General features: G+C 43.7%; 1 protein-coding gene across 1 annotated transcript in view; it reads left to right on the top strand.

Moving 5' to 3' along the window:
• The window catches only part of CC2D1A (coiled-coil and C2 domain containing 1A), a 3,016,164-nt gene that overhangs the window by 916,720 nt on the left and 2,081,611 nt on the right, over positions 1-17,833 (top strand). The window contains exon 12 of the mRNA XM_044057686.1: positions 4,955-5,027. Within this exon, the coding sequence (XP_043913621.1) occupies positions 4,955-5,027 (73 nt within the window). The remainder of the gene's footprint in view (positions 1-4,954; positions 5,028-17,833) is intronic.

Below are 17,833 nucleotides of genomic sequence, written 5' to 3'. Positions count from 1 at the left end.
CAAACAACTGGTGTCAAAGTCACGGCCTCAAGCTAAATGCCAGAAATGCATAGTAATCCCATTTGGGAAAAACAAAGTACCTACAAACTACCACATAGATGGGAATCCACTAAGTACAGAAGAAGTAATTAGGGACCTGGGTACCCAAGTAAATAGCATGCTCTCCTTTGATAACCACATAGCCAAAATGGCCAGGAAATCCTTCTATGTGGCACACCTGATCACAAAGGGTTTCTCATCCAGATCCAAGGAGGTGATTGTGCCCCTTTACTCCTCACTCATTAGGCCCATAATAGAGTACAATGCCCCATTTGGGATGTACCTCTCTAGACACCTGCAACAACTAGAAAGACCACAGAAGTACCTCACTAAGAGGATTAAGGGCCTTAAACAATTACCTTATGAAGCACGACTAAAAAAGCTCCAGCTCTTCTCAGTCGCTTACCGTCTGCTCAGAGGTGACCTATGCCTGACCTATAGGGCCATGTCATACCCTGAGCTAGTGGATATGCTTCACCTCAAAAAAATGAGATCCCTCAGAACCACTCGTTCTAGCGACTTGAACCTATGTACAACATTAAACAGGACATGCTGGAGGGATAGATTCCTGTCCCAGCGACTCCCCTCACTCTGGAATAGAATCCCAATCCATATTCGACAGAGCTCCTCTCTGACCCTCTTCAAGAGAAATCTTGATGAGTGGATGGGTAATTGTAAGTTCTACCCTGGGATCACTTCAGGAGCCCTGTTGACAGAGGCCCAGGCTACTAATCTAATAGGGAGGCGAAAGCCATCACTCTGTGGCTAGGCTTATAAATCCCCATGGGCAGATAGCCTAGTACTTACCTATGAACCTATACAGTGACTTAGGAATGTTGTCATTCCTATGATGGCATGAGCAACCCAAGGGACTTTGAGAAATAAAACCAAGAGACAGAGAGGCTTAAGCCTTCTCATTCTTGTTCTTCCCCATACAAGTTCCAACAGGCACCTAAGGTACTACTCGGGCTATAGGCTGGGCTTTATTCCTCTATGTCCATGGAGCTGTGTGCTGTTTATGAATTTACGCATATGTGTGTGTGTGTGTGCGCACGCATGCATGAGTGCACATGTGCCAGGTTGCTTCAGTAAGTTTGTAGCATCATTGTGGTAAAATTACGTTGTGTGTCTGTATACATACTGATTTGTATGTGTAGGTAACGAGAACTTTGTGAAGTAGTAAGGTGTCAGTGCTAGGATGTAATGTAGATGTCTTTTCAAAAAACAAAATTGAAACAAATCTGCATTCCATAAGTGTGCTACATCCTTAAAAGTGTGGGGATTACTTCTTTATATGTAGAGTTGTACTTCCTATCTATTGCAGCTACAAAGATAGTTTCTGAATGTTGGTTTGTCTGAGCATTGGGGGCCATCATCTAGGCATTTATGAAGGTGGTTTGCGCCCACACTCATATTTTAGAACATTTCTTAAGTCCTAATCCCACCTCTGGTAGAGGCATGAGCGTCAGCATTACTGTAGTGCCCTACAGTACACTTTTTTTTTTTTTTGTATTTATACTTTAACTGAGCAAAGTCATGTGGAAATCCCTTTTCAGGGACACTTAGGAGCACTGTCTGGTTAAGTGTTTTGCTTGGCTTCACACACAGTCACATGGAGGCTGGGAAGTCAAAACCTGGACAACAAGTAGCAGCTGTTTAACAGCTCCTAGCCATAATCTTCTGAGATAACTGCTGTTGCCATATGTGTGTGTCTGATTCCACCTGCATACTAATGTGGACTACTGTTACTGACATGGTAGTGACAGTCCTTGTTAGTTCTGTGCCAATTGTCCTTGTCCTGTGTGTGTGTGTCCTTCCACCCACATACAGATGTGGACTACCATCACTGCCTTCGTAGTGCCAGTCCTTGTTATTTCTGTGCCAGCTCCCTTTGCCGTATGTGTGTCCTTCCACCTACATACAGACGTGGGCTACCATCACTGCCTTCATAGTGCCAGTCCTTGTTATTTCTGTGCCAGCTCCCCTTGCTGTATGTGTGTGCGCTTCTACCCATATGCAGTGTGTGGGCAGTCATCACTGCCTTCGTAGTGGCAGTCCTTGTTATTTCTGTATCAGCTCCCTTTGCTGTATGTGTGTGCTTCCACCCACATGCAGATGTGGGCTACCATCACTGCCTTCATAGTGCCAGTCCTGGTTATTTCTATGCCAGCTCCCCTTGCCATATCTGTGTGTGCTTCCACCCACATAGAGATGTGGGCTGCCATCACTGCCTTCGTAGTGCCAGTCCTTGTTATTTCTGTGCCAGCTCCCCTTACCATGTGTGTTTCCACCCACATACAGATGTGGTTCACCATCACTGCCTTCGTAGTTCCAGTCCTTGTTATTTATGTGCCAACTGTCCTTGTTTTGTGTGTGCTTCCACCTACAAACAGATGTGGGCTACCATCACTGCCATCATAGTGCCAATCCTTGTTATTTCTGTGCTAGCTCCCCTTGCCATATGTGTGTGCTTCTACCCACATAAAGATGTGGGCTATCACTGCCTTTGTAGTGCCAGTCCTTGTTATTTCAGTGCCAACTGTACTTGTCCTATGTGTGTGTGCTTCCACCCACATACAGATGTGGGCTACCATCACTGCCTTCGTAGTGCCATTCCTTGTTATTTCTGTGCCAGCTTCCATTGCTGTATGTGTGTGTGCTTCCACCCACATACAGATGTGAGCTACCATCACTGCCTTCGTAGTGCCATTCCTTGTTATTTCTGTGCCAGCTTCCATTGCCGTATGTGTGTGTGCTTCCACCCACATACAGATGTGGGCTACCATCACTGCCTTCGTAGTGCCAGTCCTTGTTATTTTTGTGCCAACTCTCCTTGTCCTATGTGTGTGTGTGTTTCATCCCACATACAGATGTAGGCTACCATCACTGCCTTCGTAGTGCCAGTCCTTGTTATTTCTGTGCCTGCACCCCTTGCCGTATGTGTCTTTGCATTCACCCACATACAGATGTGGGCTACCATCACTGCCTTCGTAGTGCCATTCCTATTTTTCTGTGCCAGCTTCCACCCACATACAGATGTGGGCTACCATCACTGCCTTCGTAGTGCCAGTCCTTGTTATTGCTGTGCCAACTCTCCTTGTCCTATGTGCATGTGCTTCCATCCACATACAGATGTGGGCTACCATCACTGCCTTCGTAGTGCCAGTCATTGTTATTGCTGTGCCAACTCTCCTTGTCCTATGTGCATGTGCTTCCATCCACATACAGATGTGGGCTACCATCACTGCCTTCGTAGTGCCAGTCATTGTTAGTTTTGTGCCTACTGACTTTGTCCTATGTGTATGTGTGTTTGCTTCCACCCACATACAGATGTGGGCTACCATTACTGCCTTCATAGTGCCAGTCCTTGTTATTTCTGTCCCAGCTCCCCTTGTATGTGTGTGTGCTTCCACCCACATACAGATGTGGGCTACCATCACTGCCTTCGTAGTGCCAGTCCTTGTTAGTTTTGTGCCAAGTGTCCTTGTCCTATGTGTGTGTGCTTCCACCCACATACTGTATGTGGACTGCCTTCACTGCCTTTGGATTGCCAGTCCTTGTTATTTCTGTGCCAGCTCCCCTTGCATCATGTTTGTGTGCTTCCACCCACATAAGATGTGGGCTACCATCACTGCCTTCGTAGTGCCAGTCCTTGTTATTTCTGTGCCAACTCTCCTTGTCCTATGTGCATGTGCTTCTACCCACGTACAGATGTGGGCTACCATCACTGCCTTCGTAGTGCCAGTCCTTGTTATTTCTATGCCAGCTACCCTTGCTGTGTGTGTTTCCACCCACATACAGATGTGGGCTACCATCACTGCCTTTGCAGTGCCAGTCCTTGTTATTTCTGTGCCAGCTCCCCTTGCTGTATGTGTCCTTCCACCCACATACAGACGTGGGCTACCATCACTGCCTTCATAGTGCCAGTCCTTGTTATTTCTGTCCCAGCTCCCCTTACCTTATGTGTGTGTGCATCTACCCTTATACAGATGTGGGCTACCATCACCATACCAAAGATAGTTTCCGAATGCTGGTTTGCCTTTAATGAGCATGGTGTTCTTTTTTCTTCTCTTCCTAGGTGCTCTTTCCTAACATTAACAGTACCTGTTGGAGAGACTGGTTTGTCTCCCAGAGGCTGCCCCGTCTGTGGAATAGACTTCCCATACATGTCAAACAGAGCACCACGCTGACCCTCTTCAAGAGCAACCTTGATGAGAGGATGGCAAACCACAAATTCATCCCATGGGTTCCACCTGTATCCCTCATTGACGAGGGCGATGGGTGCTGAATGAGATTTATTTTTCGGGGTAAACACTTGGCTAGGCTTGTATCGGCCCCAGGGCCATTAGCCTAGTAACCTCCTATGATCACTGCCTTTGTAGTGCCAGTCCTTGATATTTCTTTATGCTTTTTGATGATCGTCTGACCAGAACCAGCACTTCTGGTCATCAGGCAAGAAGAACCACCTCTCTGTTCCACATGCTGGGTGAGGTGACACTGGCTGCTCATTTCCTTACTCCTCTGCCTGAGTTTTTGAGTCCCCAAGATGCCATTCAGGCACCTTTCAATGGGTCATCATTATGGCCTTATCCCTGTATACCACATAGCTGGGTAACTGTGAATGGTGGTAGTTCTCTTTTTTATACTGTTATTCAATATTATGCATGTATTCAGTGCAGAAAACACACAGAGGTCTGATAGGGAGTGCTGTTTTAAGTAGTTGCTGTCATGAATTATAACCAGTTCCTTAAGTCGATGGTGCTCATAGGGCTGAGAAATGACAGAAAGTCTACTTAAATACATGAAATACTGTATGTTTACAATTACAGAACTGTCAATCTTAGATTCATGTGCTCACATTGAAACTGCTACATATAGTACATCACATCTCAGTCTTAACTTTTTATACTTTCAGCAATATCAAGATGCCATCCGTGCTCATAAAGCAGGAAAACCAGTGCAGCTTTTAGAGCTCCCAGTTCCACCAGGTATGTTTTCTTAGTCATATTTGTAATGCAGACATGTGTGGTGCTGCAGTTTGAACTCTGACACATAGGCTGACTGCATTTAACTGTCCAGCTTGAGTTTTTCATTGCATTCGTAAATCTAGAGCTGAAGCAGCCTTGAGCTTCACTCCAGTCAGTATATCAGTACATTAGTATAGTAACCAAATTGGAAAGAACTAACGGAATAGTGCAGTACAGTGAACGTGCAAGTCACTCCAGTGAGTGGTGTCTGTAATATGCTGCCATCAGACCAGTCTGATTGATACAAGTTGTGTGCAGCTCTGTGCTATTCATGGGATGGTGGTCACCTTCACTGTTCTACTTTGATGAAGCAGACTGAAATGTTTGATGATGAAATCTTGGAGCATCAGAATTCCAAAGGTAGAAGGAACTCATCTTTTGCTTTCCTGTGAAGGACAGAGAACGTGCGTCTTTCGTTGTTTAGCTGTTTGTTAATTACATAAATTGACAATCCTTATAGGACTGAGTCTGATAACAGCCTATGCCCAATTGCTAACTGTGCATGGAAAAATTGAACACTCGTCCATCTACCTACTCAACTGAATAAACTACTGGAAACTTCAACAAGGTGTCTTTATTCCTCCCCCAGGAAAAGTATCAGAGAGGGTCTCCTAGATCTGCTAGCTTAAGTGATTTTATCTGGACTAATCCTTTATACTCTGTTTTTTGCATGGAAACTCGATGTAATGCTTGCAATATGGTATGTAAGGTGATAGACATTTAAATACAGTGCATTACAATGCATATTCCACTGGAAGTGAGGGCAAGAAAAAATGTGAAAGACTAGACCTTTGAGCTATTCGAGCTAAGCTAAAACACCAAGCAGTTAGGAGTAAGAAATATTTGTAAATTAAACGCCATTAAGAGTCATAAAAAAAGTCTTGTTCCAATCACAATTTCTTCACTTTTGCAAATAAAAACAGTTTCACATTTAGTAGTTTTACTACTGAATTTCTTGGCTGCAACACTCCAGTCACACAGAAGCTGGAAGCTAGATAACCAATGGAATATTAAAGCCACCTATATTCTAATGTATATTAAGAGATATTCAAGTTTTAACCAATCGCAATTGTATGTTTACATTTCTATAGAGTTAAATAAAATGTTGATTTTTTTCTTTGTTTTTGAAATATGTATAAATACAAGATTTATTTCTAGTTTCTTTACATAAGCACAGCACTTTTCTGCCGATTTGTATAAGTTTCACCCAGTATTTATTTTTATTTATTTAATTTATTTAACATTTGTTTACTGGGAAAGTCCGACTTGGAATGAAGGCATTTTTCAGTGGAGGCCTGGGGAGCAATACTCCAGACATGTTTTTGTAAAGATTTGTTGTTTTGCTGCTAAGAACTGAAGGTATTTTTAATAGCAGCAAGGAGATTTACTGTTTTGGCACAAAGAACGTGAAGCTGTTTTTATTCGCAAAAGTTTAGAAATTTTGATCGCAACAACATTTTTTGTGCTTTTAGTTTAAAAGTTGATTTAAACATTTTGAAAGTGTTTTTTTTTCCCTCTAGAGAAACTGAACTCTAATGTTTAAATTACTTTTTGTGAATGGTAAAGTATGTAACTGGTTTTTACTTTGTTTTTATTGGGAAAAAGGGACTTTATACTACTTTTGAAATTTTACCAGCTTGTGCTAGTATGTTTCCCCAGTGAAGGGCACCATTTTTGGCTTGTTCTTGGTGCAAACTACTGGTCCCACAGTTGGTCCTTCTTCCAGCAACAAAAAGAAAAAGTTATCTAAACAAACTTTGCCATCATATCTAGTTTGCCTCAGTCACAGTTTAGTGACTCCTGTGGCCAAAGCTGCTTCCTCAGACCACTCATCTTTTTCCTCAGATCCCTCTGGTGTTGCCATTACAGCCACTGTGGACTGAGGGTTAGCCATGCTCCCTGTGTCTTTTGGGGTCCCCTTAGTTTTGGTGTTAGGAGAAGGGCCAGCGAAGGTGCCCTTCTTAACCAGAATGTTTTTGCCCGTCCTTGGGGAAGCTGTTACTGCTAAAAATAATCTTTGCCCTATTTTTTCTCTCAAAGAGAAACAGGAGCCTAAAGATTTATCTTCTCCTGCTCCAGTTTCACTACACAGGAGTGTTTTATTAGATCTGGCTCAGAGTCTTGTACAGGCTATTGACCCTTCTTATCGGGTAGTTTCTGAGAAGAGAAAAACGGATTCCTCTTTATAAGTTCTTAAGTATTAGGCTGACTGCCCTTATGGGCCATTTTAAGTCTAGCCAGTTTCACTTTTTGTGCTCAAAATAAACATGTCCCATTTGGTTATAGGCTGGCCCTACCTTCCCTTGGTCAGTAATTATATATTACCCAAAATGAGACTAACTGGGACTATACCATAAATAATTTGTGGGGATCACTGCAGGGGATAAAGCACTTAGGAGCTGCCTCTGTCCACTAGTTGTTCAAGGGGCAGTCCTGGAGTTTTTATTTCCAATCTATAGATGTAAGTTGTGCTTCGAAATGGACATGGATAAACATTGTTTTATTTGGGTGCTGTTCCACAGCACAAGTATTCTCTGCGAGATTTACCTGTCCTGCCAAACTATTATATTAATGTTGTAGAAGAGGTTTAGATACCTAGACTGAGTATTGCTGCTGCCATTTGACTTGCTGTGGTGCAGTAAATCCATCAGTAATGGGTCAGAGCATGCCTTGTATGCCAGACACAGGTCGGATACAGTGTATAGTGACAGGGCATTTAGTCTAGCAATGTAGGACATGTTGCTTAGGCCTTATATCCTTTTAGTAAGGTATTTCTGTGGGCGTTCCAGTTGCTGCATGTGTCTGGACAGATTCATGCCGAGGGGAGGTTATATTCAATGATTGGCCTAATGAGAGTTGAGTAAAGAAAAGACTTGAATCTGCAGTGGAATTTCATAGGGTAGATAGTATTTCTGTGGGCATTCCAGTTGCTGCATGTGTCTGGACAGATTCATGCCATTGAGGCATATTCAGTGATTGGCCTAATGAGGGTTGAGTAAAGAAAAGATTCAAGAAATTGAATCTGCAGAGGCATGTGATAGAATGGATATAGGTTTCCCTCCTCAAAAGTCTGATTCAGATTCCAAGGAGAGCATGCTATTTGAATCTCCCCTCATGGAGTCTCCTTCTCTGAAACTATTTTATGAATGCGCTAGGTTTTTCTGTTGGAGAACACTAAGGCTTCTCAATCCCTCAGAAAGTTTAATGATGTATTACAACTGGAATTTCCAGAACCATCTCCTCTTTCCTTGTGTGCTGTCAGCATTGGAGGATGTTTGTCACAGCCTGTGGTCCCTCCTCCCATCCCTCAGTGCTGTCAGCATTGGAGGATATTTGTCACAGCCTGTGGTCCCTCCTCCCATCCCCCAGTGCTGTCAGCATTAGAGGATGTGTTTGTCACAGCCTGTGGTTCCTACTCCCATCCCCTAGTGCTGTTAGTATTGGAGGATGTGTTTGTCACAGCCTGTGGTCCCTCCTCCCATCCCACAGAGCTGTCGCAGCTTGTGGTTTCTCTGGTAGCAAGCCTGCTGCTCCTATGAAAGCAGATAGAATGTACAAAGATGTTCTTCATGTTTCACTGTTGCAGTCATAACTGTAGGGTGCTCTTGCCGGCAGGCAGCCCGAGGTCGGCCAGAATCCCAAAGTCTGGGTCCGGCATCGGCTGTACAAGCTAGTACCCTGACGTCAGTACGCTCTGGTACATAGCCCTCAGCCGACGCCATCTTCTTCAGTCTTTCTTGCCGTGCGGTGGAAAGCAGCTCGCAAGTCGTTGGTTGGCGATTTTCGAATAGCGTATTTTGTTGTTGTCGGTTCTGTGCCAGGTTCAATTCTCGTACTATCAAGCGCAGGTACGATTGGGCTCTAAATTATTTTGGCAGACGCTTCAATTATAGAATGTCGTCGGACACTACCGGAATTCAAAAGAAGCGCAAAGACAAAGACAGGCCTCCGAGGTCCAAACAGGACTCGTTGCAGCTGGAGCCAGCGTCCGGTTCGGCTGTCGTCAGTGAGGCGCTTTTGCAGTCCCTGTCGTCCGCCACTTCTGAACCGATGGCCGATACGGACTCCCATGGGGAGCCATCAAGGCCTACTATTTTACCTGCTGCAGGACCTTCGGACGTCGCTCCCTCAGATGGGTCCGGAACCGCTGTGCAGGTACCGGCTTCTGAGGGGGTTTTCTGGCCTACTCACATCACTATTTCAAAGGCAAAGACAAAGACTCCTGTTAAGTCTAAAGTTCCTGCCCAAGCTACTTCTGAATCTACTCCCAGGACACAGAAGCAATTATTAAAGATGGCTGAAGATTTACTTACCATGATTAGGGGTCTCACCCCCCACCTGTAAAAAGGCCTCGACAGGATGTTCCTCTGGATTCCTCTGACCAGGCTTCTGTATCTTCTGTCTCTTCCTCTGATCAGGAGTATTCCTTTCCTCCTTATGAGGATTCGGATGCTGAGGACTCTTTGCCCTCTGCCTCTCCGCCTGAAGATTTCTCTTTTGGGGAAACCTTGCATGAGATGAGGGAACATTTTCATTTGGAGGGTCAGGAGTATTCTGCTTCCAAGAAGAGGCTTAGAGAATTCCTTCTTCTTCCTCAACATAGGCCTTTAGCTATCCCTCCTGTTCTTGACATTGTGGATGATGCTTTTTCTGAGGCTAATTTGAATCCTGATTCCATGCCTCCTGCTCCTTCTAAGCTTGATAGGTTTTATAGGGTTCCTGACTCTCATTTATTCTTATTTAAGAACCCTTCTGCGGATCCTGAAACTATTTCTCAGGGCTCTAAGGCTGCTAAGGTTGCTACTTCTAAGAATCCTATTCCCTCTGAGAAGGATTCTCGTGCTTTAGACAGGTGGGGAAAAAAGGTATATACTTCTGCTACCCTGTCTGTAAGGGCTTTAAATTGCCAGTTTCATATGTTTAAGTATCAGCAATTTCTTTTGTCTGTTTTAAAGCAAAAGCTTGCTTCCCTTCCTGCATGTGCAGAGGATAAGGAACTTCGGGATGTATTGCATGCAATTGAACAAGTGAACAAACATAGTTTGCATTGTGGTTTTGATGCCTTGGATGCTTCTTGCAGGGCTGCAGCCTCTGGTACTGTTATCAGGAGACATGCCTGGCTTCGTGAACAAAGTTTACCTGAACAGGTTAAGGCTAAGTTATTAGATGCCCCTGTTCAACACGATGTTCTTTTTGGATCTAAAGCTGAGGAGGTTATTAAAAAGATGGAAGAAAAGGCAAAATCTATGCAAACTGTAAAAGATTTCTTGCAAGTTCAGCCTCCTAGATTTTTCAGGAATTGGCCCTCCAAAAATTGGTCCTTTCCCACGTCTGACAGGCCTCAAAGGGGAAGATATAGACGCTCCAGAGGTCGTGGTCAAGCTCAGGCCTCTTACAGATGTAGACAATGGACTGCTTCTTCACCTAGAAGGGGAGAAGACAGATCCCAATCTCAAAGAAAACAAACTCAATGACTCTCGGTTGGGCTACAGGACCCCTTCACCTGGATGCCCCTCTCGGAGGAAAGCTGTCTCTTTTTTTACAGAAATTGGACTCATATTACCCAGGACAGATGGGTATTGGACGTGATTTTAAAAGGCTACATATTCCACTTTCATACTCTGCCAAGGGCTTACGGTTGGCCAGATCTGCCAAAACATCAATGGTCAGAGGCCTTAAATCAAGTGGATGCTCTTCTGGCCATGAGAGCCATAGAGCCTGTTCCACTCTCAGAGATGGGAAAAGGTTTTTATTCAAGACTGTTTCTGGTTCCAAGAAAACAAAGCTCACGGAGACCTATTCTGGACCTTTCTGTGTTAAACACCTTTTTGGAAATTCCAAAATTCAAGATGCTGACTCTACAGCAACTAATTCCAATGCTCTCTCAGGATGCCTGGATGGTGACATTGGACTTAAAAGAAGCTTACTTACACATTCCCATCAGGCAGGAACGCAGGAAATTCCTCAGATTCAAGGCAGGTTCGAGACACTTTCAATTCTCTGTACTGCCCTTTGGTTTATCTACTGCACCCAGAGTCTTTACCAAGTGCCTGGCACCAGTAGTGGCTTACTGCAGACTTCAGGGGATTCAGATTTACCCCTATTTGGATGACTGCCTTATTCAGGCAGACAGCAAGGATCTTCTACTTCTACATCTGGAATTTGTTCAACGTCTTCTCTCCCTTCTGGGATTCTCAGTGAACACAAAAAAGTCACATTTGATCCCTTCTCAACAAATGGTGTTCTTGGGAGCCCTCTTAAATACGACCTTGCAAAGGGCCTTCCTCACTCCAGAAAAACAATCACAGCTGGCTTCAATTTTCAACACCTTGGCAACTCTATCTCAGCTCACTGCAAGGAAATTCCTGCAGGCTCTGGGCTACATGGCTTCCTGCATTCTGTTGATTCCAAATGCAAGGCTTCATATGAGAAAGCTTCAATGGTATCTGAAAAGTGTATGGTCACAGCATTATCACGATCTGGACATTCTGATTCCTCTGATCCCCTGCCTCCAGAAGGAGTTCCTCTGGTGGTCCAGGGTGTGTGCTTTAAACGAAGGAAAGCCTTTTCGTCTACCTCAACCTTCTCAAATCATAACCACGGACGCCTCGGATTATGCTTGGGGAGCACACTTTCTAGACAGTTGCCAGCAGGGAACCTGGACAAAGGACCATCTTCACTGGCACATCAATCTGCAGGAAATGTTGGCAGTTCAAAATGCTCTTCTAGCCTTCAAGAACTTTTTGCAACCAGGGCCTCTGCTAATTCGCACAGACACCACCACAGTCATGTGGTACATAAACAAGCAGGGGGGTTCTCATTCGTACCTCCTTTGCAGACTAGCTATGGCTTTATGGGACACAGCTCTAAATCTGAATCTACATCTCCAGGCTCAATTCATTCCAGGAGAACAGAATCTCTTAGCAGACAGCCTGAGCAGAAACATTTCAGATCCTCACGAATGGATGCTAGACACCAACTTATTCAACAGGATTACTGCAGTTTGGGGATGTCCCCAGATAGATCTGTTTGCATCCCATCTCAATCATCAGCTGCCTCGCTTTTGCACCAGGTCCTTCCACACAACAGCTTGGAAAGTGGATGCCCTGTCCTTCAGCTGGAGAAGCCTTTTGGGATATGCCTTCCCTCCTCTTCCTCTACTACCTCGGGTATTACTGAAGATAAAACAGGACAAGCCCAAGTTCCTCATCTTAATTGCTCCAAATTGGCCTCAACAGTTTTGGTATCCAACTTTAAAACACCTGTTCTTGGAGCCTCCTTGGATTCTCCCTCTAAACCCTTCTCTTTTGTCCCAGCATCAGGGTCGGTTACTACATCCCAATCTCAAGACCCTTTGCCTGGCAGCTTGGCTCTTCAAAGGAATTTGATTTCTTCTAGTCTTCCCAAACAAGTTTTGGATGTTCTTCTGGAAGCTAGACGGCCTAGCACTAGGAAATCCTATGCCTCTAAATGGAAGAGGTTTTGTATTTGGATGCAGGACCGAGGCTCGGACCCTCTGGTGCCTGATCTCTCTTCTATTTTGCTTTACCTTTCGGATCTTTTGTCTAAAGGACTTTCCTTTTCTTCCATTAAGATTCATGCTTCTGCTATTTCTGCTCATTTCAGTTCTGATCCTCCTGTTTTTTCTCATCCTTTGGTGAGACAATTCTTGAGAGGGGCCAAGAATTTCAGACCTCCCAGGACCCCTCCTGTTCCTGCTTGGGATCTTAATTATGTTTTAGAAAAACTTAATTTGCCTCCTTTTGAGCCTGCTGCATCTTCAGATATTAAGTTTTTATCTTGGAAGACAGTTCTTTTGTTAGCATTGACTTCTGCCAGAAGGGTCTCAGAGTTGCAAGCTCTCATGGCTGTGGAACCATACCTTATTTTCCACCAGGACAGAGTATCCTTGAGGACTAATCCTACTTTCATGCCTAAGGTGATTTTGAAAGTGGCTTTAAATCAGACAATTCACCTTCCTACTTTCTTTCCTAATCCTCAAAATAAAGGGGAAAGGATTTTGCATTCATTGGATGTGCACAGACAGTTATGATTTTACCTGGACAAGAATAAAGAGTTCAGAAAATCTAATCAATTGTTTGTTTCTTTTGCCTCCAGTTCTCTTGGAAAAGCTATTTCAAAACAAACTATTTCCAAAGTGATTGCTTCTGGAATCAGATTTTGTTACACTCATCATGGGAAACAGTTTCCAGGTACTGTGAGAAGTCATTCTACTAGAGCAGCTGCCACTTCTACAGCTTTTCTCAGAGGAGTTCCTACCAAGGATATCTTGGAAGCTGCCACTTGGAGTTCTGTGCATACTTTCTCCAAGCACTACAATCTCCCTCTGTATTCTAAGACCAGGGCAGGCTTTGCCTCTGCTGTTTTGCAGGGTCTTCTTGCTGCCCCTTCTTCTGTCTAAGCCTCCTCCCCTTTTTCACTGCTTTGGGATTCCACCCTACAGTTATGACTGCAACAGTGAAACACGAAGAACATAGTACAGTTGTGTACACCTACCATAAATGTAGATGTTCGAGTGTCTTCACTGTTGCAGTCGGTTCCTCCCTCCTATCCCTCTTATTCTCTTATTTGTGGTGTATTTGTGTTTCCTTGTTGGATTCATTTCTGATTTATTGGGACTTCTGACATCTAGGGCAAGAAAGGCTGGAGAAGATGGCGTCGGCTGAGGGCTATGTACCAGAGCGTACTGACGTCAGGGTACTAGCTTGTACAGCCGACGCCGGACCCAGACTTTGGGATTCTGGCCGACCTCGGGCTGCCTGCCGGCAGGAGCACCCTACAGTTATGACTGCAACAGTGAAGACACTCGAACATCTACAGAACATCTACATTTATGGTAGGTGTACACAACTGTACTTTCCTCAGTTTGTCAAATGTTTATACACCAATCCCACATTTGACCCAGCAGCTATAGATTTAGTCATTCCAGCTGCTGCCAAATATTTTATTAACTCTGATCTTTCTCCTTCTGACAAGGATAAGGTTGACTCACCTGTGGTTTATTTCATGTGTTGTCATTGTTAGCTATTGTCCTGTTGGTGGTTTTGGGTGTTATTTCATCAAGCTTCCCATGGAGAAGTACTCCATAGGCTTCCAATTGCTGACGTAATCAGTCTTCTGGTGATCTGGAATTTCTGGCTTTCCTGCGATGCCTACAGATATCACTGCAGATTTCTGGTCTGGCAGAATAGGTTATCAGGTGTACATCAAGTTCAATTAAGAAGGGATCACACTCCGTTCTTTTGTTTCAAGAATTCTTCATTCAGCAGATGAGCTTTGCTTAACATGGATGTCTGGATCACATTGTCAGTTCTCTGCCTTACCCTTTGGACTGTCCATAACTGCAGATGTGTTTATAAAATGTCTGTCCAGCGCTATGTCTTTTTTGTCCATTCCTCAACATATGGGTTTCAGATCTGACCTCTGAGCTGGCCATGACCACTTCCAAGCTTCGGTGCTTGTATTCAGACTCCTTCCCCTATCTGTAACTCTTGTGAATTGAACAAGCTACCGCAGATCTTGTTTGCCACTTGAAAAACTACAACAGGTCATGATGCTCAGGGGAGTCTAGTGGAAGCAGGACAGTTTGACCATGGACACTTTGACCACAATGGAACTGGATACACTTTCATCCTTAAATTCATGTTTGTCTGTGAGAATATTTATTGGACAGTTTGACCCCAATGAAATTTAATAAAAGCAGTTTACTACCTAATATTTTAATCAGAAATTTTACATAATTTAATATATTTTTTAACATTTTTATTGTGTATATGTTAATTTGTTTAACATATTATTTAATATGTAAATATTTTTAATTTAATTTATTAGTTTTTAACATGTGTGAAATAAACTGAATTTGGAATTTTAATAGGATCATAGGAAGTTGCTAGGCTAATGACCCTACAAGCCTAGCCAAGTTCTACCCTTATTTCCACAATCAGCACCTATTTACCCCTCTCCCAGAGGGACACAAGTGGACCCCCTGGGGTGAATTTACGGTTACCCGTCCAATTGTCCAGATTGCGTTTGAAGAGGGCCAATGAGGGCTAATTAGGAAGCTAACATATTATTTATTTTCAGTTAGCCCATTAAGAAATTGTGGGCAGTTCCACATAAGTATTCTAAACTTTAATTCCCATCCATCCTCTGCTGCGGTGTGTTCCTGGCTAGGAGTGCGCTCCTATATTGCATTCCCCTGCATTTTCCCCTTGGGACCTCGCCTGGGTGGACTCAAACACCTAACCAAAGTCACCTACTACATCCATTTTATACACAAGCAGTATACTGCTCTGCTGCCTCGACCCCCTTTTGGAAAGTTGGACCAGGTGTCTCCTACAGGAATTTTGAAGAATTGCATTCCCCTGCATTTTCCCCTTGGGACCTCGCCTGGGTGGACTCAAACACCTAACCAAAGTCACCTACTACATCCATTTTATACACAAGCAGTATACTGCTCTGCTGCCTCGACCCCCTTTTGGAAAGTTGGACCAGGTGTCTCCTACAGGAATTTTGAAGAATTGCATTCCCCTGCATTTTCCCCTTGGGACCTCGCCTGGGTGGACTCAAACACCTAACCAAAGTCACCTACTACATCCATTTTATACACAAGCAGTATACTGCTCTGCTGCCTCGACCCCCTTTTGGAAAGTTGGACCAGGTGTCTCCTACAGGAATTTTGAAGAAGTATGTGTATCTGCTGCTAAATTAAGCTTCAGTATTCTGTAACTCCTGCTTGTAGTCTGTGAAAGCTACCTCCCTGCCAGGGCATCCAGCAGCCTAAACCCCTCTTAACTTTCCCTCTCCATTCTCACTTGCTTCTAACTCCCTGCGTTTCTCTAGATCTTCCTTACTTCAACCCTATTTTAGTCCATAGACTTCCCTAGTGGGCCAGTGCATTCAGCATTTGGCCACTAGAAGGCATCCCACCCCTCTCTTATTTGCCTTTTGCTTTACTCACTCTTTGCTTTCTCAGTTTTTATTCTCACTTCTCTCTCTCTCTCTCTCTCCTATACCTTACTACCCTTCTCTACCTACTATATACATATATACATACTACATCCAGAAGCCCTACTTACCCTGCTTCACCTTACTCTTCTGTAATCCTTGCTCCACTGATTGGCTCTCATCTTCTTCTGTTTCTTCCCGCTCCGTTAAGCCCTTGGCTCACTCGCTCCCCTACCCTGCCCCCAAATCCCACCCGCCCCCAGCACCTCTACCTATATCCCTCTGGTAACCACACCCTCTTCCACTCTACACCAATTAACGCCTACAACCTAGACACACCCTACTCCATCCTATTACATTCTTTTCCACACCCTCTTCTTTCCCTCATTGTTTCACCCACAACTTTAAACTCTCACTCTACTACTTGAACCTCTTTGCTCCACTACACCTTCTCCAACTACCACACCCCTCCACCCCACATACTCCATACTCCCCACTATTTTCACAATTTTACCATATTAACCTTGCATAATACTCCTATAAACATATTCAGAACCATTACAATACTATACAACAAAACAACCAAAATCAACATGCTCTTGAAACCTTCATCCATCCCTATTTTACTATTACTACTTCTTAAACTTTCATATTTTCACTACCTCACCCAACCCTGTACCCCCCACCACACACAATTCTATCACATAACTAACCATCTTAGTTCCCCTCTAACACATTCACACTCTTCTATTTCTCCCCATCTTTACCCTATAAAACATCTCCTATTCTTCTCATACAAACTGCTCACCACTCAGAAAAACCTCATTCCCATAGCAACCAAGAACCCCTTTTTAACCACAATAAAACACAATCCTCGTATTAAACTACTACATTACCTTTCCAACCCTATCTTTCATCTGATTACCAGTCTTTTATCAGGTGATATCCATCCCAACCCAGGCCCTCTACCCCCACCTCCACACACTAACCTACATTACTTACTACTATAAACTCCCAAAGCATAGTCAACAAAGTCGCAACCCTCCATGCCTGGCTCACGCATAACAAACCTGACATCCTAGCTATCTCAGAAACATGGCTAAAACCCTCTATAAAAGACTCTGAAATAGTTCCAGCTAACTACTCAATTCTTAGAAAAGACAGGTCCCACAAGAAAGGAGGTGGAGTAGCCCTCCTTTACTCATCTTCCTTACTAATTACTCCCTACAACAAACCTATCCCACAATTTAACAATGCTGAATTACTCATAACTCTCCTACAAGTTAATAAGCATAAAAACATATGTGTAGTATCCCTTTACATCCCCCCAGGAGAAAATATCTCCACACTTGATATCCTCTCCTGGCTCTCCAACAACATCAGCAATGAAACCATAATCTTAGGAGATGTAAATATTAACTGGGCCTCCATCCAGTCACCAACTACCCCCCTTAACATCAACCTATATAATTTTTCCCAGCTTATCAACTCTGTTACACACCCATCAAAAAAACTCTCTAGTGGCAGCATTCTAGATTGGATTCTAGTATCACATCCCCATAATTTCTCAGACAGTGGTACTCTTCCCGACCCTCTAGGTGATCACATGCCCACCTTCACTCACCGACTTCCCTGTATGATACACCACACCCACAATTACATTACTACCCGTAACCACAAAAACTTTAACTCAACAACCTTTTTAAATTCTCTAAAAGCAGTAAACTGGAACAATCTACGGACATTAGCCTTAGATGATGCAGTTACTTACTTTAACTCAACATTCTTAGAAATACTAG

This window comes from Protopterus annectens, chromosome 15.part0 (assembly GCF_019279795.1).
Source record: "Protopterus annectens isolate FY-2018-M chromosome 15.part0, PAN1.0, whole genome shotgun sequence".
Classification (NCBI taxonomy): Eukaryota; Metazoa; Chordata; order Ceratodontiformes; family Protopteridae; genus Protopterus; species Protopterus annectens.
This window is presented reverse-complemented; position numbering and strand designations above follow the sequence as displayed.